Source organism: Pelodiscus sinensis, chromosome 24 (genome assembly GCF_049634645.1).
Source record: "Pelodiscus sinensis isolate JC-2024 chromosome 24, ASM4963464v1, whole genome shotgun sequence".
NCBI lineage: Eukaryota > Metazoa > Chordata > Testudines > Trionychidae > Pelodiscus > Pelodiscus sinensis.
Genome location: NC_134734.1, coordinates 15,668,246 through 15,694,886, shown reverse-complemented (window position 1 = coordinate 15,694,886; position 26,641 = coordinate 15,668,246). Strand labels below are relative to the sequence as shown.

Sequence of the window (26,641 nt, the reverse complement as noted above, 5' to 3'; positions counted from 1 at the left end):
GTGGTGCCAGAGAGGGGGATTCTGCTCATTCTCCCCCTTCCCTCCCCAACCAAGTCTCCTAGACAGGAAATTCATTCACGCTGAAAACATGCTCAGAGCAGTCCTGGTGACTGCCTCCCTGCCTGTCACTAGCACACGCCGGCCTCAGGCTCACAAAGCACTTCACAGAACTCAGTTCAGCAGGACGTTAGCACCCCATTGTACAGAGGGGGAAACTGAGGCACAATGAAAGAAGGGAAATATCTCCCCCCAGGTCACACCACGAATGAATTGAGACCTGGCCTAGGAGTGCTGACTCCTACTCGTCTGAGCAGTGGAAAGAAAACCCAGGAATCCTGATTCTCTCTCCTCCTCTAACCACTAGATCCTACTCCCCTACCAGAGCCAAGCTAGAAACCAGATGTCCTGACTTGCCGCACTGTCTACTCTAACCACTATTCTCCCACAGATATGATTAGAAACCCAGGAGTTCTGATTTTCAGCTCGCCTGCTCTAACCACTACACCATACTCCCTTTCCAGAGCCAGGACTGGAACCCCCGGCTGGACCTTAATAACAAGGCTCAGACAGCCAGCTTGAACCTGCACAGATGCACCTTCACTGGGCCTTAGGAGACAACTGCTGCTTTGTGCTAGTGCCAGGAGGCAAGGTGTCACTTGGCACAGCCCAGCCAAGGTGGCATGGAAACCTGGCAGGCAAAGCAGAAAGCAGGCTGGCCTCAGGTGTCATCCCAATCAGCTGGTGATGCACCAGTTCTGGCTAGTCATAGAACCCTAGAACTGGAAGGGACCTCGAGAGGTCATCGAGTCCAGTCCCCTGCCCTCACGGCAGGACCAAGCCCCATCTAGATCATCCCTGACAGGTCTCTGTCTAACCTGCTCTTAAATATCTCCAGAGATGGAGATTCCACAACCGCCCTAGGCAATTTATTCCAGTGTTTAATCACCCTGACAGTAAGGAAATTTTTCTTAATTTCTAACCTAATTTTCCCATGCTGAAATTTAAGCCCATTGCTTCTTGTCCTGTCCTCAGAGGCCAAGGAGAACAATTTTTTCTCCCTCCTCTTTGTAACACCCTTTTAGACACTTGAAAACCGCTGTCACGTCCCCTCTCAGTCTTCTCCTTTCCAAACTAAACAAGTCCAATTCTTTCAGCCTTCCTTCGTAGGTCATTTTCTCTAGACCTTTCATCATTTTTGTTGCTCTTCTCTGGACCATCTCCAGTTTCTCCACCTCTTTCTTGAAATGTGGTGCCCAGAACTGGACATAATATTCCAATTGAGGGAGTGGAAGAATGACTTCTCGTGTCTTGTTCACAACACTCCTGTTATTGCATCCCAGAACCATGTCTGATTTCTTTGCAACAGCGTCACACTGTTGACTCACGCTTAACTTGTGGTCTCTGGATCCCTTTCTGTAGGACGCCTTCTTAGACAGTCGCTTCCCATTCTGTGTATGTGAAACGGATTGTTCCGTCCTAAGTGGAGCACTTTGCATTTGTCCTTATTAAACTTCATCCTATTTACCTCAGACCATTTCTTGAGTTTGTCCGGGTCATTTTGAATTTTGACCCTGTCCTCCAAAGCACCTGCAACCTGGACCCTCTCTTAGTACCAGCCGGGGGCAAAGGGATGGGAAATGCCACCCTAGCTGGCTGATAAGCACCACAGGCAACCAAAGCAAGGCCCACTACAGCCTCTTGCAATGGCCCCTCTCAAAGGCTGTGGGTCTTATACTGGAACTTTCTTTTCCCCACCACCCTCACTCTGCCAGTACTCCCCCTCATCTGGCCCGGATCCCCTCCCCCATTCAGCAGCAGATGTTGAGTCTCTGATTCTTATTGGAAGGTGACCATGGGTCCAGCCCCGCCCCTTCCACATCAGGCCACACCCCTTCAGCAATGTCCCCGCCCACTCCGGGTGGCGCCATAACACACCCGACCCCAGCCTGATCCCCAGCGGCCAGGGAGTGTAGGTAGTTTTGGGAGGGCAATGCCTTCCCTTGCTTAGCTTACGGGCTGCCCACGAAGGTGACAATCCCTCCCCCACGCCCGGCAAACAGCCCTGCCTTAGCGCTCTGGCACCAGGCTGTCTGCAGACTCAGGCAGGCTTTGCTCAGCGGTTTGGGGGTTTGCTCACAACTCTCGGGGCTAGGGACACCAAATGAAAGGGTGAGGACCCTGCTTGCGACTGCCTTGGTGGGTCGTGACCCCCCCAGGCTGAGGCGGGAGACGGAGACCACTCGGCCTCTCTAGGGATTGCCCCAGGTGAATCCCGTGGCTTCGGATGTGGGGGCCAAAGCTCTCAGCAGACCCCTCCTTGCAAGATGCCATCATGTGAGACAGGAAGCCGGCAGGAAACGGGTTTGTTTTGCTTAATGAATGAGACAGTGCTGGGGAAGGAGGCACCTGTGGGGGGAGGGGAGGCAGGAGGAGGGTTAGCACCCTCTGTATGGCTGGATCTCCCTGCCCAATGGAAACTGGTGCCCTCTCAGAGCGAGAGCCAGCCCCGGCCAGAAGAGCTCCCACTCTGGACAAACGAGGCAGACATAGAGCAGGAGAAAGGCAGAAATATTATTATCCCCATTTTAGAGAGGAGGGAAACTGAGGCCCCCGGAGGGGGGGCGCGGTTCAAGGCTGGGCAGCCAAAGCTCATGGATTGCCCATGGGATCTGGGGCCGCTAGCTCGGTCAGGCTCCTTCCCCGAGCTAGCGCTGCCCTGCAGAGCTGTCAGGCAGCGGCGCGGCCCCATCTAACTCGAGCTGCAAGAGGAAGAGCGGGGCTGGCCTCTCACGGTGCGAGCGCTCAGAAGAGGAAGTTGGGGAAGTGGGGGGCAGATGGCAGATAAAGGAAGAGGCTTAAAGTGCACGTGCTTGGCAGAGTGCCTGGCTTTGGGGGGGAGTCTGCTGGCTTGCTGATCGTGGGCGGGGGGCTCTAGAGAGCCCACCCACCCCTATTTGTCCTCAGGCCTCACCACATGCCCTTGTGGAATAGGACTGGGTCCCTGCTGCCCTCAGTCCTGCTCCCTGCAATGGAATAATCACCTCCCCTTACCAGCCATGGAACCCACAGCACTTTCCAAAGGCAGACAGGTACATTAGCCCTGTTGTATCGTTGGGGAAACTGAGGCACAGGGCAGGAAACTGAGAGCACCAGGACTAGAAGCCATGCTCTCCAACGCTTCAGCCCAGTGCTCTATCCACTAAGACTGCCTGAACCCAGAACCCCGACCCAAGGTTCTCCCCACTCACCCATCCTCTGCATTTCAGCCACCCCTCCGCCCATGGGAATATATTTCAACCCCTGTCCTTTTAGCAGGGGGTGGGGAACCTATGGCCAGGGGGCCAGACCCAGCTCCTGGCTTGCCTGAATCCAGCCCCCAAAGGTTCAGGGCTACCCCCACAGCAACAGAGAGCCAGCACTGGTGTTCAAGCCCTGTGTCACCCCCGTAAACTCCCCCCCCCCCCACACCACCACAGGGCTGGAGCACCAGCTTCCTATTTCCCATCCAGACCCCCACCCGCAGCCCAGTCCTGCACCCCACCTCCACTCCTGCACCCCACCTCCAGCCCAGTACTCCCACCCCGAGCCAGGTCCTGCATCCTACCCTCCCAGGCCCACCAACCCCCAACACATTCCTGCCCCCTCCCGTCTGCCCAGACCCCACACCCAAAGTCTGCGTCCTGGCAGCCCCTCCCACAATCTGCTAGCCCTTTTGTGTGGCCCCCGACTGTAGGGAAACACCCCGTCGGGATTTAAAACCGCTGGGGAAAGAGATTCACCCCCATGGACAGGATTCGCACCCGGATCCCGTCCTCCCCAGGTCCATCTGGCCTCACTCCCCCACCCCGGCCTGAGTAGGGCTGCCCCTTGTCCACGTTTTCCTTTCTGGAGGCAGCTGGCCTGGGAAATCCGTCCGGGAGTCCAGCACTTGCAGCCAGCCAGCTGGAGTTATGGGCGTAGGGTAACCCTAGATGTCCCTTTTTTCTGGGTCTCAAAAGCCACAGGCATAGGCCTGATCCCACTCACGCCCTTCCAGACCCACCAGCAGTGGCGTAGCAAGGAGGGGAGGGGCAGTTGCCCCCGGGTGCCACTCTAGGGGGCGCCAATTTAGTCCCCCTCCGCTCCCCCCCGTCATCCCCCAGCTCGCCTGCTCCTCCTCCACCCTCCAGTGACGGCTGCAGCCTCCTCCCTGCCTCTCTCCCCCCAGCCCGACAACTCCTCTATCTCCGCCGGCGGTTTAGTGCGTGTGGGGGCCGGGCCCCAAACTGGAGGGGATGGGGGAAGACACGGTACAAGCTCCCTCCCTCCCACTCCCCCGCCCCAGGGTCAGGCTCAGCCAATCACCAGGTTTGGGACCCCACCGCACAGCAGTGGGGTCGGGGAGAGTGCAAATTTTTCCTTTGCCCCCAGGTGCATCACCCCCTCCCTACGTCTCTGCCCACCCGTTCCTGGGTGACTGGCGGCAGGTCGGGACCGGGGCTGGCAGGACTTCATGGTGGCTCCCCGTGCCAGAGAGCAGATTGCGTGGGGACTGCTGCTGCCCGAGGGTGGCGTCCCATCTCCTCCCCCCCATTACCCCAAAAATTTCCCCACATGACCATGTGGCTTGAAGGCGCTCCAGCTTCCCGGCACCGGTGCTCAGCACCGCAGCCTGACGCCCCCTCGCCTTTGCAAAGGGCCGCGGCCACGTGGATCCCAGACAGCTGGCTGCAGCCGGCGTCGGAGCTCCCTTCCCTTCCCTCGGGAACAGCCAGGCCGCCGGTTCAGGGCTTGCCAGCGAGTCCAGGCGGACATCCGCCCGGCGCCCTTCGGGGAGGGGGGATCTGCAGCAGTGTTGGCTGTCCTGGGCCAGACTCGGGCCGGGCGAGGGGCCAGTTCTGGCATGCAGGAAGCAGGGTCCCCGGTTGATCTAGGGGGTAAGGCTTGGAGCAGTGGCGTGATCTGGCCTGGCAGGAGGGGGCAAGCCGGGGAGAAACCAGCAGGGGGTTGGGTCAGATGTGCAGGCAGAGGGCCAGGCTGTGCCGCCAGCAGCCCCTCCAGCATGATGCTCTGAGACCTATAGCGGCCACCACCTGCCCCACTCCCCGGGGGAGAGCCTCGCCCGCGCTAGGTCCATTGTGTTCAGCCACGGACTCAATGCTGGTATTTCCCAACAGCCAGTACCCCACACCTGCACACCAGGGGGGGTTGTTTCCTCTGCCTCCGGCCCAACCCTGGCACTCTGACCCCTGCACGAGGTTTCAGCCACCCTGCCTCAGCTCTGAGGGGCTAGTATCAGCTCCTCAATGGCAGAGCTTGTCTAGTGGTTAGAGCAGAGAGGCTGGGAGCTAGAGCCCTTGGGTTCTTTTCCCTGCTCTGGGAGAGGAGTGGCATGTGTGGTTAGAGCTGGGAGCCAGGATTTCCTGAGTTCTACCCATGGCTGTGGGAGGGGAGTGGGGCCTAGTGGTTAGAGTGGGGAGGGGCTGGGAGTCAGGACTCCAGTGTTCTGGACCTAATTCATGGAGGGAGCATAGGGCTGAAATTGGAAGAAATGATGGAATTCAGGACTTGGCCACTGACTTGCTATATGGCCCTGGACAATGATTTTCCCTCTGTGTGCCTCAGTTTCCCAATCTATATAATGAGACTAACAGGATTAAGGCTGCAGCTGGCCCAGTGGGTAGGGCATTGGACTGGGAGGCAGGACACCCAGGATGTGTTCCCAGGGCTATGACACTTTGCACAACCTAAGGCAAATCACTTCCCCTTCTCTGTGCCTCAGTTTCCCCCTCTGCTGAAGAGAGATTAAAAGCCCCGCCAGGCTGGGAAGGGGCTGATCTTGGCAGTCCCACTGTGACTGCCAGACTGAAGGGCAAAGATTCCTTGTCCTCGTGAGATGAGGCTGAACCAAGGCCAATGCGCCTTAAGACAAAGATCGCAGGAAGTTTAGAGAGGAAACGAAAATTTCCCCAGTATCTGACCCACTCTGCCAGCTGTTCTTTGTGTCTTCAGGGAGCAGCTCACGATCCGAAGCAAGTCAGCCCGTCAGCTGACAAGGGCGGGCCCCAGCGACGGTTCCTCAAGGAAGTTTCAATAAGTTTATCTCGCCCGGGTGCTGCCTCGCTGGGGGGTTGCCGTCCTTCATGCCCAAGCCTGCTCCAGGGGAGCCTGCATGAGCGGCAAGAACCAGCGGGCGAGAGCCGGGGACGCGGTGAGTGGCGTACGGGCTGGCGAGGGGGCGTGTTTGAGCATCCCGTCCCACCGGGACTGAACGCGGGCTGTTTGCGGGGCACGGGGCTGGGGGGGGCCCGTCGGTTTCCGTTCGGTTTCTGCCGTAACATGTTGGGACAGGCAGCAGCTCTGAGTCAGCGGGGATGGACTCGGGGCACGGTTAGAGAGCTGGCTGGGACACGGGGCTGGCTCCTGGCAGTGGTTAGTGCTGCGACGGGGCCGGGTGTCTCACTCACTTCCTTCCTCGCCCAGACGCTCCTGCCCTTCCTCCTCCCCCCACACACCTGGGAGAGCCGGGCATGGAGAGAAGGATGCGGGGGAGAGGGGAGGATGCCGGTGGAGGGAAGCCTGGGCACGACTAAGCATGGTACAGGGAGGGAGCAGGGAGTCAAGACTCCGGGGTTTTGGTCCTGCGTGTGGGCAGGGAAGCATGCCTAGTGGTTAGAGCGGGGAGCTTGGGCGCCGGGATCCCAGCCCTAAGAGAGGCGTGGGGCCATGGGGGTTAGAGCAGGGGGCTGGGAGTGAGGACTCCTGGGAAGATTTAACCATTTCCAGACGGGGTGGCTTTGCCCATAGGGGAAGAAGCTGCGTTCAAGACCAGGGCAGCTCTGCCAGAAGAGGGGGCGGGGGATCCCCGACGATTTCTGAGCAGCCACGTGTGCCTCACTCCACCAGCAGCTCCTCTGCTTTCCTCCGGGTGAAGCAGGCCTGTCCCGCCAGATCGCCTGCTCCCGGGCGACGGGGGGGCAGCCCAAGACTATGCATGTGACCCTAGCCACAAAGGGTCTCCAGGCCTGGATACCCCAGGTCCACTGAGTGCAAAGGACGGTTGTTCCCCAGGAGTGTGTCTTCTGGTGGGCAGCTGGGAGGGGTCGATCTGCCCATGGCAGGAGGGGAGGGGGAGCTCTGCCCACCCACTGACCCAGGATAAATGCATCCCAGCCGGGGCAATGAAAGCTCAGGCATTTGCTGGTCCGTGGGGGCAATGCCAGATTTAGGCACAGCTGAGCGAGCTGCAGCTTAGGGCCTGAGATCAGGAGGAGCATGTAACTCCCCAGAAGGACTCGTTTGCAGCTGCACCTCGCCTACGGACCGGCGTAGACGCAAATGCAAAACTTTAGTCTTTCTGGTTTCGTTCCCCTTTCTGGGAGAACAAGGCGCATCGGTGTGGCCCTGCTGGGGGCCTCTTACACTTGACATCGCTTAGGGCATGTCTTAACCCAGCCCAGCGTGGGGGGGGGCTGTACACCCCAAGAGCGGCACCCCTGGCGGGGCTGTGGGCCCAGCCATGGCTCGCCACCGGAGTCGGTAGCAGGACAATTGCCACCTGGCATCCCATTAGGGTGGCCCAGCGAGCTGGCAGTGGGGAGGTGCAGGGGGCAGTTGCGGGCAGGGTAGAGAGAAGAGCCTGGATGCATGGCTCTCCCCACAAGCGTGGGTCTGGGTGGGGAGGAGGGATTAACCAGACAGAGTCCTAGTGGAGATGATTGTAGCCCACTGGTCAGTAGAGTCAGCTGTGCCCAAGCCTCCGGCCCAGCCCCTCCGCCTGAGCTGGGGCTCTGAGATCCCTGGTTCCACCCTCAGCCTACCAGCCAAGATGGCAGATGTCTTGCAGCCACTCTCCAGTCACAGGGAGGAGTGTTTCCTAGTGGTTAGAGCACTGGTCTGCAGGGTGAACACGTCGTGCCTCCGAGCCTCAGTTTCCCCATTTGTGAAATGGGGGTGACCAGACTGACCTCCTGGGGGAAGTGCTTTGAGAGCTAGGACTGGTTATGACTCAGCCCTTGCACTCTGTCACTGTGGGATGTCCCCGGGGGGAAGCCCCTTTTCGCTTTCTGACAACCCACTGCCCTGCCGGATGCTTCTCTGGAATATTCATAGGCAGGCGACTAAATTAAACCACCTGGAGAAGGCAATTTGGTCTGCTGGAGGGTTTGCGGTGCCAACAGCTGGGAGAGGTGTGATTGAGCTTGGCAAAGCGGCTGAGTCACAGCAGCTCCGCTTCCCAAGGTCTTTGCTCTGGGGATGTGAAAACCTAGGAGACTCATAAGCCACGGAACACTCATTTTACACTGGGGAAACTGAGGCACCGAGCAGGCTTAATGTGAACAAAATGCTACAGGCAAGCCATTGGTAGAGACAGGACTAGAAGCCTGGAGTACTGGCTCATCGCTCCAGGCCTCACCACTGCACCCTACTGCCCTCCTACAGCCAGCAATAGAAACCCAGGGGTCCGGGTCAACACTAACCACATTCCTGTCATGAGCTAGGAACAGAACCCAGGGGTCCTGGCACCCAGTCCTGTACTGTCACCACTAGTTCTCACTCCTCCCCCACAACCAGCAGTAGAACCCAGGATCCTGGCACCCAGTCCTGTACTGTCACCACTAGTCCTCACTCCTCCCCCACAACCAGCAGTAGAACCCAGGATCCTGGCACCCAGTCCTGTACTGTCACCACTAGTCCTCACTCCTCCCCCACAACCAGCAGTAGAACCCAGGGGTCCTGGCACCCAGTCCTGTACTGTCACCACTAGTCCTCACTCCTCCCCCACAACCAGCAGTAGAACCCAGGGGTCCTGGCACCCAGTCCTGTACTGTCACCACTAGTCCACACTCCTCCCCCACAACCAGCGGTAGAACCCAAGGGTCCTGACTCCCCATCCACCCTGCTCTAAAACCACCAGCTACCACTCTCCCCTCGGTGTGGCAATAGGACCCAGGAGTCCGGGTGGTGCCTGCTTTACAGCCCTGTGGCGAGGCTGCAGCTGGGGCGCACCCAGCCTCCTGTTTGCTCCGGGTTTGCTGGGGGCTGGGAGTGCCAGGGAGCGGGCCTGACAGCAACATTTCCCAGCTGGTCCCTGGGCCTTGCCTGAGCTCTGCTTCCGCTGCACGTTTGCCTGCAGGGCGGCTCAGGCTGCCGTCCTGCGAGTCAGGGCCTGTGGCAGCGCGTCAGGCTGGCGGAAGCCCACGAAAATCTCCTCAATAGACGTAAGGAGAATTACTTCCTTGCAGACTTCCTTGGGAGCCCTTGGCTACATCTACACTGCATCCCTCTTGCGGAAGAGCCAATGCAAAGAAGCACTCGTTAGCACCGTCTCGCACTTCATTTGCATGTTCTCTTCTGATGCTCTTTGCGGAAGAGAGATAGAAATGTAGCCGTGTTCGTCTGGTGCAGCTGAAACAAAAGACAGGACTAGGTAGCACTTTAAAGACTAACAAGATGGTTTATTAGATGATGAAAATGCAGTGTAGACCCCTTTGCGCACGAGCCCTTATTCCTCAAAAAATGAGGTTTACACGTTCTGGCATGAAAGGGGGGTTTTGCGCAAAACAGACCCGTCTACATGGCTTTTTTGTGTGCAAAAACCTCTTCCGCAAAAAGCATCGAAAGAGAATATGCAAATGAAGTGCGAGACGTTGCTAATGAGCACTTCATTTGCATTTCCTCTTCCGCAAGAGGGATGCAGTGTAGACAGGGTGACTAACGCATGCCACCGGCACCTCCAGCCCCAGATCTGCTGGTTCCCTCCCAGGAAGTCTCAGGCCCAGCAGATATGGTTAGAAAGGTGGCAGTAGGAGGCTGTGAATCGCATTCCAACTCCGGCACTGGCTCACCATCAGGCCTGGGGCAAGTCACTTCACCTGGATGGCTCAGGTTGCGCGTGGATAAGGCAGGGACAACGGGGCTTTCCTCCCAGGGTTGGCAGCAGGGTAGTTTGTGTTTGCAAAGGGCTCAGGAGGATTTTGTTGTGGCTTCCAGGTCTGCCCTGGCATGGAGGAGCTTTGCAGAGGCCCCACTGTCGGAATGGGTCAGGTTTATGGCCAGTGGAGGAATGGGGAAACTGAGGCATGGTGCCGTACCAAAGATCAGAGGGCACATCAAAGTTAGGACTAAAACCCAGGGGTCCTGATGTCAAATCGCCCCTACTTTAATTCCTAGAAACGCTCTCCAGCAGAACTCAGGCGTCCTGGCTTCTTCCACTCCCCATGCTCTAACCCCTAGGCAAGGTGTCTGAGGAGGGCACATTATCCCATTAGTGGTGCCTGTCAATCCAGTCCTGCCTCATGCACCGCTGCATGGCTGATTAATTGGGCTTTATGCTCATCTGTCCAGCCAATTGCCTCGGCTGATTAACTGTCCTCCAGGGACACTGCTGTGTAGCAGGAGAGTCCCACGCAGCTTGGAACAGCAGCTAACAAGTTGGCCAACTGTAGACTGTCAATCACCTGGCGCTAAAAGGGCAGCACTGCTGGCTGGCAGCCGTAGTTGGTTGTTATTCTCCATGGGGGGGGCCCCATGTGTTACCCTTCCTGGTCCAAAGGGCACATCAGGGGGAGGCAGGAAGGCACCAAAGTTCCCTCTAATTTTTTCATCCCTGGAGAGAATGATTTTTGTTATGTGCACTGAGGCATGTGTGGCTGTGCACCACCAGTAGAAACACAGGCCGCCAGCTGTGGGCGCTCCACTAATCAGCTGGGCAGCATTTGATTCTCTCCTGGGTGGCTGCCCGAGCACCCGGTTTACAGGGAATGTTGGTGGCAGCTCCCGGGGTGGGATGAAGACTGGAGACCCACAGCTGCTGGGGTGGGGATGGATTTCCCCGGCCAAGTCTGCTCACCAGACGCTGGTTCCCTAACACAGCGGCTGCCCGCGCTAACTGCCCATGAGGCTACTGCACATGGGCTGGACTCCTGGGTTCTGTCCCTAGAACTGCTGTGGGACCCGGCCCCTTCCCAGCAGCCAGAGAGCCCTGGAACCAGGGGTCAGTAACACAGCAGCCTTAGGGCCAGGGCAGAAAAGGAGCAGGGTGCAGAAGAAGCCATCAGCCCGGCTCCTGCAGCAAGCAAAGAGGGAACGGCCGGGGCAGAGCCTGGCTTCAGCGAGCCACAAATACGCTGGCCAAGCAAGGCCACTGGCTCAGCCTTTTGCAAATCCTTGCTGGGTTGGGGCTGCAGGCAGCCTGGGGGTTCAGGGCTGCTCCGCACTTCAGCTGTGCAGACAGAGGCTGCAGAGGCTGCCGGGGGCTGAGCTGGATGGTTCCCCTTCTGGCTCTGGGGCCTCTCTGCCCGATGTTACCTTCCCCCGCGGGCTTGGGACCAGGCCGGGAGGGCGTGGAATCGAGGGAGAACTCGACTTGCCCCAGGTCACTGGGAAGCGCAGCTGAAAAAGGGAGCCACCCGCAGCGGTGAGAGGGGCGCCCCACAGCACAAGGGCGGGGGACGGGCGGACAGGTCAGCCCCAGGGTAGCAGACAGGTGGCTCGTAGCCTCCCCCTAGCCACAGATGGGTGCAGCCCAAACAGCTGCAGGGCAAACGTCCTCCCACAGGGCCGTGCCCAGGAGCAGCAGGGGCACTGCCAGTAGCCTGCACAGATCTGGGAACAGAAACTAGGAGTCCGGCCCTCCGGTCCCTTGCTGTAACCACTAGCCACCACTGCCAGTGTCCATGTGAAAAACTCCAAGCTGGGACAACCTGCTGGCAGCCTTGCTGAGCCGGCCATCCTCCCAAACAGGGGAGCCCCTCCCCACCTTGGACCCAAGCCAGCTTGCAGGGCTAGTGGAGCAAACAATGTACCCAGGGCCCCCACCCTCCTCCCAAAGAGCTGGCTCCTTGCAGGAGGGGAAGAGGGCTCTGGGGAGCAGAGGATGCATCTGCTGGAGGCATCACCAGGCAGCCCAGGAGAGCAGGAATGAACTGAACACATTACACTGCCATGCAGACGGCAGCTTCTGAGCAGGAATTGAACCAGAGCAAGTAGATAGGCAGCAACCAGTCACGCAGCTGCTCTAGGAACAGACCCAGGCCTCCTGACTCCCCAGGCGCCCTGCTGTAACCAGTAGATGCCGCTCCCCAACACAAACCAGGGACAGAACTCAGGAATCCTAAAGGCCCCCTTCTCTAACCACTAGACACCGCTGTCTTCCCAGAGCCAGGCACGGAACCCAGGAAGCCTGATTCCTAGCCCCCCCCATTATAACTATTGGACCCCATTCTGGGACTAGAACCCAGGCGTCCTGCTCCAACCACTAGACCACACTCCCTCCACAGAGCATGCCCTTCTCTAGGCTGTTTGACCAAGCGCAGGGAGGCCCCGTGCCTTGCATGGGATGCAGGACTCCAGTAACGTGCAGCTATTGTCCCCAACGATCGTGTTCACTGGATCAGCCTCTGGCAGCTACCCCAGCGAACGACACCCGGCAGGCGTCCATCCCTCCCGTGAGACCTGCCATGGCAGCACCGCACCACCTCAGCAGCTCGGCAGGGCTGCCAGTCTCCCAGAAGGAGATGCAGCCACTCAGCCTGAGCCAGCCTACTGAAAGCGCCTAGTGAAAGATCCTGGAGCAAGTATCCTACTGCGGCCCTAGGCAGTGCTGGCTTCCTGAGGCTGCAGACAGGGCAGCCTGAATCGATAGCTCAAAGGGAGGGCATAAGTGACGCCTTTTAGCTCAGCACTGTGTTAACTCTGAACCCTAATGATGCAGGTGTAAACATGAAGGTTATTTGCTTTTTTAGCCACCAAAAATCCAATTGTTTTCAGTGGGTTAAGCTTGGGGTTGTAGGAGAGCTTAGGGCTGGTGGGTGCAGAGGTGGGGTTGATGGCCTGATCTGCCCCATTTCATGTAAATTACCTTGTTAACTCTGAACCATAATGATGATGGGTAACTATTTTAAGGCTGGGCATTTTTTAATGGACATGTCCAGATCTGATGCCTGCTCTCAAAACTTTTGAGGATTTTAACTTAGTTTAAAACTTTAAAATGAAAACTGACACTAAATAAGTACCAACCCATTTGAACCTAGAGAACCATGCCCCCAACCCGGGCCCCTATTACCAGAATCCCCATTTCCTGGTCTCATCTCCTCCTACACCTGCATCTTCCCCCTTTAAACTCCCATGATATCATCTTAATGGAACAGACAATGGGGATGGTAGAACAGGGGTCAGACAAATCCGGCCTCTCTGGGAAGCACCGGACGGGGGCTCAGGAAGAGACGGGGTTGTTATACTCAAAGGCAAGGAGAAAAACAGGAAGTAAAGCTGAGTGTGCGTGAGACAAAGAGAGCGAAACTTTCCCCTTCTCTAACAGCCTCTCACCAAGGATCTCGAAGAGCTTTGCAAACATTAACTAAGCGTCCCAGCCCAACTAGAAGGCTGGCCGTGGTGTCGGCAGGGTGCTCACTAGCAAGCGAGAGGGTTCAGAGCCCCACTCTGCCCGGGGGCCTATCCCAGGAGTGCTCTGTGCCTCAGTTTCCCCCCTTGGTTAATATAGGAGAGCCTTCCCAGGAGTGCTCTGTGCCTCAGTTTCCCCTTTCAGTTAACATAGGAGAGCCTTTGGTTGCCTGGTCTCTTTCAGTCATGAGCTGTTCAGGGCAGGGAGTCTCAGCCCCAGCACAATGGAGCCCGGAGGGCGGTTGGGGCTGCTGGGTTAGAAATCAGGTCTGATTCCCCAGGTCGGGCTCAGGCGGAGGGGAAGAGCGAGTGTTTGTTGCTAGCTTATTTTTGCAACTCTCCTGTGGTAAGAGGCACTTCCTGGCAGCTTGTGGTAAGGGAGGGGACCCAGGCTGCTGGGTGGGGTGGCCAGGCTCTGGCCGGCTGGCCTAGAAGCACGCAGTAGGGTATGGGTCCAGCGTGGGCAGTGACACAAAGGGAGACCCCTTGGGGGGCGCAGTGTCGGTTCCATCCCTGCAGGTTCTGGCACGCGCTGGGAATTTCCCTCCTTGCCGGAGCCAGGAGAGCTGGAGGCCTGAAGACAGGTTGTGTGGGCGGCGCTGTCGAAACGGCCCGTTGAGACGCAGGCAGATCCTGCCCTGTCTCCTCCCCCACTTGCAGCGCCGTGCCCTCCCGCTCCTCCATACTGGGCCACCCCAGGCCCTGCAATGCTACACTGCTCCCTGCAATGTCCCCGACACTGCACCATCCCCTGCAAAGTCCCCCCAACACTGCACCTCCCCGTGCAATGTCCCCTCCTGCAACACCAGCCCTCCAACACTGCACTGCCCCTGCAACACCAGCCCCTGCCGCTGCACCATGCCCTGCAACGCCCCCCCAACACTGCACCTCCCCGTGCAATGTCCCCTCCTGCAACACCAGCCCTCCAACACTGCACTGCCCCTGCAACACCAGCCCCTGCCGCTGCACCATGCCCTGCAACGCCCCCCCAACACTGCACCTCCCCGTGCAATGTCCCCTCCTGCAACACCAGCCCTCCAACACTGCACCGCCCCCTGCAATGTCCCCCTGACACTGCACCACCCCTGAAATGTCCTCTTGACACTACACTGCCCCCTGCAACACTAGCCCCCTGACACTGCACCACCCCTGCAACACTGCATCACTTCCTGCAACATCCCCCTGACACTGCACTGCCCCTGCAAACCCAGCCCCCTGACACTGTAATGCCCTGCAATGCCACCCCCCCGACCTGCACCGATCCTGCACTGTTCCCCCAACACTGCACCACCTCCTGCAACGCCAGCCCCCAATACTGCACCATCCCCCACTGCACCACTCTTGCAACATCCTCCTGACACTGCAATGCCCCTGCAATGCCAGCCCTCTGACACTGCACCACCCTGCAACATCCCCCCACTGCACCATCCCCTGCAATTCCAGCTCCCTGATCCTGTACCACCCCTTCCCCTGTTAACACTGCACCATCCCCTGCAGCACTATTGCCCCACCCCTCTGCATTAGTCCTGACCACCCCAGTCACCGCACTATCCCCTTTACAAAGCCTCCCCACTTTGCATCACCCCAACAGCAGCTCCCTCTCCCCCTGCATTAAGCCAGGGCTCTGCTGCTCTGGGGCAGCCCTGCACCGGGAGAAACATAAAGGAGTGTTTGAGGCCTCCCTGCCCCTGAGCAGGAAGCAAGGCCCAGCTCCTCAAAGGCACCAAACTCCCAAGGAGCTCCACAGGAGAGTGGTGCCCAAAGACCAATAAAATGCTGAGTATCAGGGGCCAGCCCAGAGAGGGGCTGCTTCATAGTGAGCTTTAGAGGGGAGGGGGCTGTGACCGTGGTTCCCCTCGTGGGCGGGGAGGAGGAGGAAGGTGGGATTCGGCATGTGCTGGAGTTTGCAGAGCAGGGCGTTTGCTTTCCTGGGGATCCCTGCATCTTCTCCTCCACGAGGTCCTAAAGCAAAGAGGTGCCTGTTCCATCCCCCAGGCCCATAGGGAGCTGAACGCTGCAGTCATTGCTAGGGGAGCTGTGCTGCAGGCAGCAAGGTGGGAGGGCTCAGTAGGGGGCGCTCTCCCTTCTGAGTCACTGCTGACCCCAGTGCACTGCTAGGGGGCGCTGTGCTGCAGGGAGTTTGCGGGAGGCACCGAATGGGGGTGCTGTCCATTTGCAGACAGTGGTGACCCCTGTGTGGAGGTGGGGGGGCATTGTGCTGCAGGGAGCAGACTGGGGCTCTGTAGGGGGCGCTCTCCCTTCCTAGTTGGGGCGTACCTCAGTGTGGCACTAGGGGGCGCTGTTCTCTTTCAAAATGAGATGTTGCCAAGCCCTGTTTTCCAGGAGGGGGCCTGAGGCACAGAGAGTTGCTCTGATTTACCCACTTGGGCAGTGGGGGCCGATCCAGAAATAGAAGGGAGGCCAAGTTCCTCCATCCTCTGCCAGTCGGGCCGTTTGTCTTCAGGCCTTTCTGGCTTCTGCCCTGCCCATGGCTTGCTAGCAGCTTCCCCTTCCAAACCCACGCAAAGCCAGCAGCGCCCAGGGAACCCTGGCTGCCCATAGCCCCTTCCAGCTGGGGAATCCGCCTGGGACCTCACCTGGAAATTCTCTCAAGGAGGAATCTGCAATTATCCGAAAAAGGCCTGTTAAACTGGCAGGGGCACCTTCCCTGTTCCCTCCCCCAGCTGGGACCCCAGGCAGAATAACTGGGAGCCTTCCTCTTCCCCGCCCATCCATGCTCCTCTTCCTCATCCCATCCCCAGCCCGACGGGATCCAGCCATGTCACAAAGCATGGGGAGAGCAGCACTAGGGCACTGCTGGGGAGCGGCGCTAGGGGGCGCTGTGCGGCAGGGAGCAGGGTGGGTGTTCCAATAGGTGGCACGCTCCCCTCACGGCTAGTACTGACCCTATTGGGGTTGTGGGGGTGCCGCAGCAGCACCCCCCAGTTTTTGTGAGGTTCCACCCACCGCCTGGTGCTGCTTTCCCAGTGTCCCGGGCTCCACTCCTGGCCCTGTACCTGCCATACCCTTCCGGGGCTCTCCTCCCAGCCCCACATGTGGGCTGCGGGGCACTGGCTACCTCAGGACTCATGCCCCGGGCTCTGCTCCTGGCCCCACCGTCAGGGCCCTGACTTCCACCAACCTCACTCCCAGGGCTCTGCACATGGGGTCCCGGCTGCCACCAGCCCTGCACGTGGGGTCCCAGCCCTGATCCCCTTAACTCTGTCCATGTTTCTCACTCACTTACCCAGAATCGCAGCCCCACTCCTGGCCCCAGCTCTGGGGTGGGAGGAGACAGACAGGACTAAGAGAGGGAGGCGGCGAGAACCACTAGCTTTCAGCACCCCCACTGTAAAAAACATCCCAGGGCCACTGACTGACCCTCTGTGGTTTCAGCCCCATTCCGTAGTCTTTGATGCCTCCTGCCATAACGTGGCTTAGAGCTGCTGTGTGCTGAGAACCAAGGGGGCTGCATTTCTGCCTGGACTCTTTGGGGATGAAAAGCATCAGAAAGACAGTAACACAGGCCATGATTTAGAGGGGTGATTTTGGGGCTCCCGGCTGAGCAATTGAAATGTCATGAAACAGCCTCCCCCCAAAAAAACCCAACAAGCTTCGCTTCAAACACATGAGATGTATACATTTGGGGGAAGGAGCTTTTGTATGAATCAGAGATGGGATCCAGCTTTCCTCTGCAGCCACAAGGGCTAGAAACTGACTTTGTTTTGAAATGGACGCTGAGAATCTCGTGTAATCCCAGGACTCCGGGGCCTGAGGCTTGAAGAAAAATACCAAATATCATAGCACTTGTGCTAACGTGACCCCTTAAAGAACCTAGATGCGGGGGAGTGAGGAGGTATGCTCAGTGCTTTCTCAGGAGTAGGCCCCCAGAAATTAAAGCTCTCCAAATCCTCACTACACAAAATCCTGGCTGTTAGTTTCAATCTGGCCAGTGCCTTTGCAGATGCTTCTTGCTGTTCATCCAAACAGCTGCTTCTTTTCTGAGGCAAGACGTTCTGTCTGCTTCTCTGGACGTAGCCCCAGCCCCCGTACCATACGAATTGAGGCCCTCGCCATCTGTAACGTTTCCCCAGAACACCTCTGTGCGGCAGGGCAATTATCCTCATTGGGCCGGTGGAGAAACTGAGGCACTGAGCAGCTAGCTGACTTGCCCAAGGTCACGGCAGAAGTTTGTGGCAGAGGACAGACTTGAATCCAGGTCTGCTAAGCTAGCACCCCAACCCCTGGGCCAGCCTGCAGCTCAGAAGGAGGCTGGGGGTCAGCAGGGCATGGCTTTGCACCAGTTATCTCTGGGGTATGGGGACAGTGCCCCCACCCCCACCATGCCAGTGGCTCTTGCCATTAAGTGAACTTTGTGGGCCTAATGCCACATTTTAATTGTACTGCTAACCTAGGCAGGTTTCCACTGCATAGTCCAGGATGCTCTTTCTGTCCTGAGCACTGTAACTATTTACCAAAGGGTGGCTGTGTGGACAGAGCACTGGCCTGGGGCACTCCAGACCTATTTTCCATTCCCAGATGGATGACCTGGAGCAAGGCACTCTGCCTCAGTTTCCCCAATAGCCAAATTGCCTCTCCTTTGTTGAGCACTTTGAGATCTAAGCACGATAACAGAGCGCCCAGGAGCACCCGGGGCACCCTGCCGGGATTAGTGGTTTGTATCACAAAGGGAGAGAGAGATCTGGATTTAACACCAGGACTGACACCCCCGAAAGCCAGTACAATCGAGGGCAGCTCTCGTGACTAGACTGGCACAGCTGCAAAGGACCCATGAGCCAGTCGGCCTCCAGATACGTGGCAGTGCCAAAGGAGTCTCAGACCATTCTCTGGCAAATCCTTACTTGCAAACCCAGCCCGGCTGCCCCTCGCTGCCCTGGCATTAAATCCAGAATTGGGCAAAGCAAAAGAGCCTTTCTGGCGCTCCAGGTACTTGGGTGCAGAGAGGCTCTGATTCTGAAAGGGTTTAGCCCAGCACGGTGGGTGAACTATAGGGTGTGGCCATCGGCAAATGACTCCAGTCCAGCCAGACGTGCGGTGCACTGCAGGCTTTGCGAAGCCACGGCTTGCTGCAGGCTTCGCCACGGTTCCCGCGCCACAGCTACTGCAGAGCATGACCAGCTGGTAGATCACGCGCACATCCACTGGGGGAAGGGGGAGCAGGTCGTGCAGCCACACTGCTTATCAGAGGAGCAAGTGCTGAGAGGAGAAGTAGGCAAATGCCATAGGCCCCAAAAGGAGAAGTGGGTAAAACTCCGGTTAGCAGTGTTGGCCCTCGACTACCCACGGATCTGCTCCCCTTCCGGTCAAGCCAGACGTAAAGTTCTCATGCTCCCAGGGCATCCCCTCCAAGACGGCAGGACTTGAGGGGGTGCGGCAGAGCTGGAAATTGTGCCCTTTGTTTGCCTAAGCTGGGCCCTGCTCAGGCTTTCAGCCAGATCCTCAGAAGATGGGTCACGGATAGGGTCCAGAGTGACCTAGACAGATTAGAGGATTGGGCCAAAAGAAATCTGATGAGGTTCAACAAGGACAAGTATAGAGTCCTGAACTTAGGATGGAAGAATCCCAAGCATTGGTACAGGCTGGGGGCCGACTAGCTAGGTAGCAGTTCAGCAGAAAAGGCCCTGGGGATGGCAGTGGATGAGAAGCTGGCTATGAGTCAACAGGGCACCCTTGTAACCAAGAAGGCTAATGGCCTATTAGGGTGCATTAGGAGGAGCATTGCCAGCAGATCTAGAGAAGTGATTATTCCCCTTTTTTCGGCTCTGGTAAGGCCACATCTGGAGTATTGTGTCCAGTTCTGGGCCCCCCATTACAGAAAGGATGTGGACGCATTGGAGAGGGTCCAGCGGAGGGCGACCAAAATGATTAGGGCACTGGAATGCATGATCTATGAGGAGAGGCTGAGGGATTTGGGTTTGTTTAGTCTGCAGCAGAGAAGAACAAGGGGGGATTTAGTAGCAGCCTTCAACTTCCTGAAGGGAGGTTCCAAAGAGGATGGAGAGAGGCTGTTCTCAGCAGTGACAGATGGCAGAACAAGGAGCAATGGTCTCAAGTTGCAGTGGGGGAGGTCTAAGTTGGATATTAGGAAAAACTATTTCACTAGTAGGGGGGTGAAGCACTGGGATGGGTTCCTTTGGGTGGGGGTGGAATCTCCATCCCTTGAGGTTTTTAAGTCCCGGCTTGACAAAGCCCTGGCTGAGTTGATTGAGTTGGGTTGGTCCTGTCTTGGGCAGGGGGCTGGACTTGATGACCTCCTGAGGTCTCTTCCAGCTCTATGGTTCTCTGATTCTATGTAAATTGGCACCAAAGACAATGGAGAGAGGGCAATTAATACCCAGTGGCCCTTGGGTTCACCAGGAATAAATTCCCTGCTAATGGGGCTACAGAGCCACACAGAACACCTGTGCGACGGGCCTGGGGCAGCCGTGTCTCACCAGCGTTTCACTAAATTTCAGAGGCATCTATGAGCCTGGGGTGAGACTTGCAAGTGGCGTACCCGGGCTGTGTAGGGACAATTTGAGCCATGTCCACCCCACCTCAGCTGTCCCCTACCAACTAGCCCAGTGGAACACATGCTGCTCTGGAGCATTGGGAAAAAGAAGACAGCGCTGTTCATGGCAATGGGGTGGGATGCAGAGGGTACTCAAGGACAGAGGCTGTTTGCTGTGCCCCCAACTCATGCTGTCTGTAAAGGGGGCCATAAGAAACAAACTGAGGATGTTTGCGGAATGACGGGGGAGGGTCATTGGAGAAGGCCTGATGGTAACAAATATTCCCTATCAGAGGGGTAGCCGTGTTAGTCTGGATCTGCAAAAGTGACAAGGAGTCCTGTGGCGCCTTATAGACTAACAGATGTATTGGAGCATAAGCTTTCGTGGGCAAAGACCCACTTCGTCAGATGCATGTAGTGGAAATTTCCAGGCAGGTATAAATATGCAGGCCAGAATAAGACTAGAGATAATGAGGTTAATTTAGACAGGGAGGGTGAGGCTCACTTTTAGCAGCTGATGTGGAGGTGTGAACACCAAGAGAGGAGAAACTACTTTTGTACTTGGCTAGTCATTCACAGTCTGTGTTTAATCTTAAACTGATGGTGTCAAATTTGCAGATGAACAGTTTCTCTTTGAAGTCTGGTCTTGAAGTTTTTTTGCTGCAGGATGGCTACCTTTAAATCTGCAATTGTGTGTCCAGGAAGATTGAAGTGTTCCCCTACAGGTTTTTGTATATTGCCATTCCTAATATCTGATTTGTGTCCATTTATTCTTTTACGTAGGGACTGTCCAGTTTGGCCGACGTATATAGCAGAGGGGCATTGCTGGAACATGATGGCATATATTATATTGGTAGATGTGCAGGTGAATGAACCAGAGATGGTGTGGCTGATCTGGTTAGGTCCTGTGATGGTGTCGCTGGTGTAGATATGTGGGCAGAGTTGGCACGGAGATTTGTTGCATGGATTGGTTCCTGAGTTAGAGTTACTGTGGTGTGGTATATAGTTGCTGGTGAGAATTTGCTTCAGGTTGGCGCAGGCCTGCACAACTCGGAAAGTGGCGAGGGCCATATTACTCCAAAGAAAACAGCTGCGGACCGCAAGTAGGGATGTTCTCCCAAAAAATACCGAACACACCTTGCCCCTTGGTGCCTTCTCCTTTCTCCTGACCTGCTCCCCTCAGCACAAGCCTCTTCCCCTCCTCTACCTGGCTTCTGCCTTCCAATTTGCGAGGCTGCTGGAGCCTTTTTAAATCCAGCAGTCGCCGGCCGTGATGTCACGACACCACGTCATACCAGCGTCCTGGCATCTGCTGGCATCCCGCCCTCTGGTTTGCACCCCGCCTCCTCGTGCCAGAGCTGCATGTAGGCAGCCTAGCAGCGAGAATCGCCGCACTTCCGCCTCCCCGGCAGCACTCCGCTCCTCCACCTGGAAAGCCCAAGAAAGCCCAAGAAAGAAACCAACAGAACACCACTGGCCATCATGGGGGCTGTGTCTACACTGGGCCACTTATTCCGGAAAATCAGCTGCTTTTCCGGAATAAGCTGCGAGCTGTCTACACTGGCCCCTTGAATTTCCGGAAAAGCAACGACGCTCTACTGTACAAAATCAGCCGCTATTCCGGAAAAGCTACGCTGCTCCCGCTCGGGCATAAGTCCTTATTCCGGAACACTGTTCCGGAAAAGGGCCAGTGTAGACAGCCCAGTAGTCTTTTCCGGAAAAAAGCCCCGATCGCGAAAATGACGATCGGGGCTCTTTTCCGGAAAAGCGCGTCTACATTGGCCACAGATGCTTTTCCGGAAAAAGGGCTTTTCCGGAAAAGCAGCCTGCCAATGTAGGCGCTCTTTTTCCAGAAATACTTATAACGAAAACTATTCTGTTTTAAGCATTTCTGGAAATTCATGCCAGTGTAGACACAGCCTTGGTGTTCACACCTCCACATCAGCTGCTAGAAGTGGGCCTCGCCCTCCCTGACTAAATTAACCTCGTTATCTCTAGCTTTATTCTGGCCTGCATATTTATACTTGCCTGGAAATTTCCACTACATGAATCTGACAAAGCGGGTCTTTGCACAATACATCTGTTAGTCTATAAGGTACCACAGGACTCCTTGTCACAAATATTCCCTAAGACTTTACAGAGGAGGGCTGCAACAGCTCCATCGTACAGCAGGGGAAACTGAGGCACAGAGCGGGGAGGGAATCACTCTCAGATGCGCACAGGCTAAAGTGCAGATCATTGGTATCCCAGTCCAGTGCGTTAACCCCTAGCCCACCGTATGGGGAAGGGAGGTTGGGCTGATACTCCCTTGGAGTTGGGCTGTCAGCTCTCTAAAGCCAGGCAGAGACTATGGAGGGAGGCCCCTGGAGATTCAGGGCAGAGACGCTGCTCCCCCTCTCCCCCCAAAGCACCCTCAGGCGGGGAGAAAGGAATGGCATCTCCCCCTTCCTAGATCAGCACTAGAGCATGGACAGCCCTCTGCCGTTCTCCCTTCTCCACCCCTAACAACAGCGTCTCTTTGCCCCCCCGCAGCCACGATGGAGACGTTCAGCTCCAGGAACCTGGCCATGCAGGCAGAGAAGAAGATCCTGAGCCGCATGGCCAGCAAGTCGGTGGTGAACGTGTTCCTGGACGACACCAGTAGCGAGATCCTGGACGAGCTGTACCGGGTCTCCAAGCTGCACACCCAGAACCGGACCGAGGCCCAGAAGATCATCAAGAACCTCATCAAGGTGGCCGTCAAGATCAGCGTGCTGTACCGCAACAACCGCTTCAGCCCCGGCGAGCTGGACCTGGCGGAGGAGTTCAAGCGCAAGCTGCACCAGGGCGCCATGACGGCCGTCAGCTTCTACGAGGTGGACTTCACCTTCGAGCCGGACGTGCTGGCCCAGCTGCTGCAGGACAGCCGGGACTTGCTGCTCCGGCTGGTGGAGAAGCACCTGACGGCCAAGTCCCACGGGCGCATCCGCCACGTCTTCGACCACTTCGCCAACTGCGACCTGCTCAGCCAGCTCTACAGCCCCGGGGAGCCCTACCGCCCCCATCTGCAGAAGATCTGCCAAGGCCTGAACAAGCTGATAGAGGAGGGGAAGCTGTGAAGTGGATTGGGAGGGGCCTGGCCTTTCTCCTCCTCCTCAGCCAGCCACAGATTATGGGAGTTGGAGGCTTGTATCCGGCGTGAGCTTGGAAGCACCTCGCTCCCTCTGGTACCTATGGAAACCCTAGAAGGGCCCTCAGGGTTGTCGGGGATGGAGAATTAGATGATCCAGCGGGACAGTCGAGACTCAGGCACGGACCAGTTACGCTCAGGATGGCCTGCGCTCACTGCCCCCCACCTCAGTCCTCTCCACAGCCTCGTGGGCTGGCCCGTCTCCAGCTCTCTCTCCCCTTCCGTGACTCTTGCAGAGCTGTTGATTTTGGACATGCTCAGCTTGTTGTTTACTAACATGTTAAGAAGGGAGACGCCACATCCGGCTCGTCATGGGGTGGGGTCTGCTGTGCAGGGGCATGGGGCCGGCCTGGGGTGTCCCGCCTAGGCGCTGCATCCCTTTGAAAGCTCCACCTCCCCCCAGCCCACCACGGGACAGTAACCTCAATGCTTCGGTCTGGGAGGCTGGTGGGCGTGCAGGGGTGAGGCTGGGTTCATTTCCCGCTGCACAGTATCAGGAGGCTAGATCAAGTTCCTCCCAAACACGCCCTGTGTCCCTGTCAGGCAGGGACTAGAATCCCCTCCTCCCCACTCTAGCACCAAGAAATAGCTGAATTGGCTGCCCTGAATACACAGCCTATGCTCATCCCATTTAACCCTCACTAAAGTAAGCCCTTAAGGAACCTGGTGGGGGGGCACACCCCATGCACTTTCCCAGACTGAGGCCCCCCCCAAAATTAGAGCTCTGCAGCTCCTCCCTACAGAACCCCCTGGCTCTCTGTTTTGATTTGGCTGGCACCTTTGCAAATGGAGAGGTTACAGGTTCAATTCCCACCAATGCCCAACCCCCAGGGGTATGGTAACTACAGGGCTGGGGGAGCGGCTGACTTCCCCCCCCTTCCACGAGCTGCCTTTTATGGGAGATGTTAGTCCCCTAAAGCAAAATCTTCCCTGCAGATGAACATCTGCCCTCGTCCCAGTACAGCCAGGTGGGTGTGAATTAACCAGAGAAATGTAACTAGCTTTCAGATCCTCCCAGAGATCATTAAAAGCAGGAAAGGACATTGCACCTTCAACACCCCCTCGGGTGAGGGACTTTGCCACCCCAGCCTCCCTCCCCTCTCATGGTATTCTAACAGGGCTCACGTCTTATCAGCGATTAGCAGGGCTTGGACAGAAAAGTAAGAACATAAGAACGGCCGTACTGGGTCAGACCAAAGGTCCATCCAGCCCAGTATCCTGTCTGGTGACAGTGGCCAGCACCAGGTGCCCCAGAGAGAACTGAACAGGTAATGATCAAGCGATCTCTCTCCTGCCATCCATCTCCACCCTCTGACAAACAGAGGCTGGGGACACCGTTCCTTTCCCATACTGGCTAATAACCATAATGGACTTAACCTCCATGAATGTATCTAGTTCTCTTTTAAACCCCGTTATAGTCCTACCCTTCACAACCTCCTCAGGCAAGGAGTTCCACAGGTGGACTGTGCGCTGTGTGAAGAACTTCCTTTTATTTGGTTTAAACCTGCTGCCCATTAATTTCATTTAGTGGCCCCTAGTTCTTATCTTATGGGAACAAGTAAATCATTTTTCCTTATTCACTTTCTCCACACCACTCATGATTTTATAGACCTCTATCCTATCCCCCCTTAGTCGCCTCTTTTCCAAGCGGAAAAGTCCAAGTTTCTTTAATTTCTCCTCATATGGGACCCACGTCATTGGGCTCTGATTGCTGTTACGTGTGTGATGGTAACACGGGGGGCCCTCAAGATTGGGGCCACACAATGCTGAGTGCTGCCCAGTGAGACCAAGCCCCTGCCCTGACAAGTTATTGGCTGGACAGAGTGAAAAGAAGAATCTGAGGCCTTAAGAAATATTTAATCCCCCAAGGGAACCCTGGGCAGAACCAGAAATAGAACCCACATCCCAGGACTCCCAGCCCACAGCTTTGGCTGTCACCAAAGAGACCAACCCAACCAAGGGCTTTTGCTGCCCAAACATTTCTTCAGCCACCCAAGCTAAGCAGGCCCAACCTGGTCAACCTTTGGACGGCTACAGCAACCTCAGGGGCTACAGCAATTAAGACACTGTTACTATGAAGTGGGCTGCATGGAACAAATTCGATGGGTCTCAGCTCAGTTGGCAATACGTGTCCAGGGTACAAAAGTGCCCCCCCCCCGAAGCACGAGAGGGATCCAGAGGTCTCCAGGGCTCTCAGTCCAGCCCCTGGCATGGGTATCTGACCCCCTTCTCCCCATTTCACTTAGGTGGGGAAGAAGTAGCCAGGAGTCTGTGGCAGTGTTCCCTGAAAGCTGTGCACTTGGACAGCCCCCAGGAGAGATTCAAATGGCACCCAGCGGATTAGCAGTGCCCACAGCTGGTAGCAGGTGGTTCTCCTGGTGGTGCACATCTTCACGTGCCTCCATGCATGAAAAAAAATTATTCCACACATGGGTGGACCGTCAAGGGTTAGCAGAAGTTGGGTGAGCTGGGCAGAGGCCAGGGAAGGAGACGATGCCTGCAGGACTCGTACAATCCCAGGGAAAGCTCCACTGCAGCGAAGGTGAATGGTGGAGCAATGGGACATGCCAGCACCAGGGGCAGGGCAGGACAGAGGCAGTCACTGGAGGATCAGGCCCAGAGCTGCTCAGGATTCTGCCAAGGGGAAGCACTAGTCCTGTTGTCCCATCATGGCAGACCCAGGTTATCAATTGCCCCATTCTCACTGCATGAACAGCCCCCTTCCTGCATGCAGGTGCAGGGATGTCCCAAGGGTGCTGCGGTGCAGGGCCTGGGGCAACACCCCCACCAGTGCCCAGGCATGGGGCTTAGGGCACCCCTCCCCCAGAGCCCCCACGTCTCCTCCCCCAAGCAATGGGGGCACTTGCCACGTGGGCAGCAGGAGCTGGAGCACAGCAGCCTGCTCTGCCCCCCATGCTGCCACTGCACTTCAGTTCTCCATGGGCAGCGAGAACCAGCTCACCCTGGGGCGGGACACTCTGCTTCGGGCCACAGCTGAGAAGCTGCGTGCAGCAGGCTGCTGGGACGCTCCGGCTCCCTCCACCCACAGGATGGGAGGAGACGTGACTCCTGCAGCCAGCATCGCGCCAAGCCCCTGTACGCTCCCCATCCATAGAAGGGTTGGGGCCGCCTCTGCAGGGCCCCGAAAAGCATGGGGCCTGGGGCGGTCACCCCAATTCATTCTACGGACAGGACAGCTTTGCGCAAGAGCCCCCCATCACCCTGCCCCACTCAGCTGCCCCCCCATCCCTGCCCCTCACTCCCACCACACAGCCCACAGCTCCGCCGCTGCCCCTCCATCCCAACCTGCCGCGCCCACCCCAGGCTAGCACAGGCCTTACTCACTGCAACCCGGCTCCTAAGACAAACGAGGCAGCAGCCAATGCCAGGCCCACACCAGCCGCCCACTGAAACAGAAGGCAAGTGTCTAGGGCAGCAGGATCGGGCCCACGTTTGGAGCAGCTCCCCTCTCCCTACCCCTATGAGCACCGCTGCTGCACAAAGGCCAATCCGCACTCACTTTGTGCCTCACCAGAGAAATAAAGGGGAGGAACAGAAATGATTTACCATAGAGACGT

At 57.1% G+C, this 26,641-nt stretch overlaps 1 protein-coding gene across 1 annotated transcript; it reads left to right on the top strand.

The window, feature by feature from the left end:
- The first annotated feature begins 5,990 nt into the window (after positions 1-5,990).
- TNFAIP8L2 (TNF alpha induced protein 8 like 2) lies at positions 5,991-26,632 on the top strand. Its single transcript, XM_006113927.4, has 2 exons — positions 5,991-6,190; positions 22,427-26,632. Exon 2 carries the CDS (start codon positions 22,432-22,434, stop codon positions 22,990-22,992), a length of 561 nt encoding a protein of 186 aa, XP_006113989.3. The 5' UTR covers positions 5,991-6,190; positions 22,427-22,431; the 3' UTR covers positions 22,993-26,632.
- The last annotated feature ends 9 nt before the right edge of the window (positions 26,633-26,641 follow it).

Excerpts from the sequence above, each read along its gene's own strand:
- TNFAIP8L2 (XM_006113927.4), top strand. The coding sequence starts at position 22,432 with ATGGAGACGTTCAGCTCCAGGAACCTGGCCATGCAGGCAGAGAAGAAG.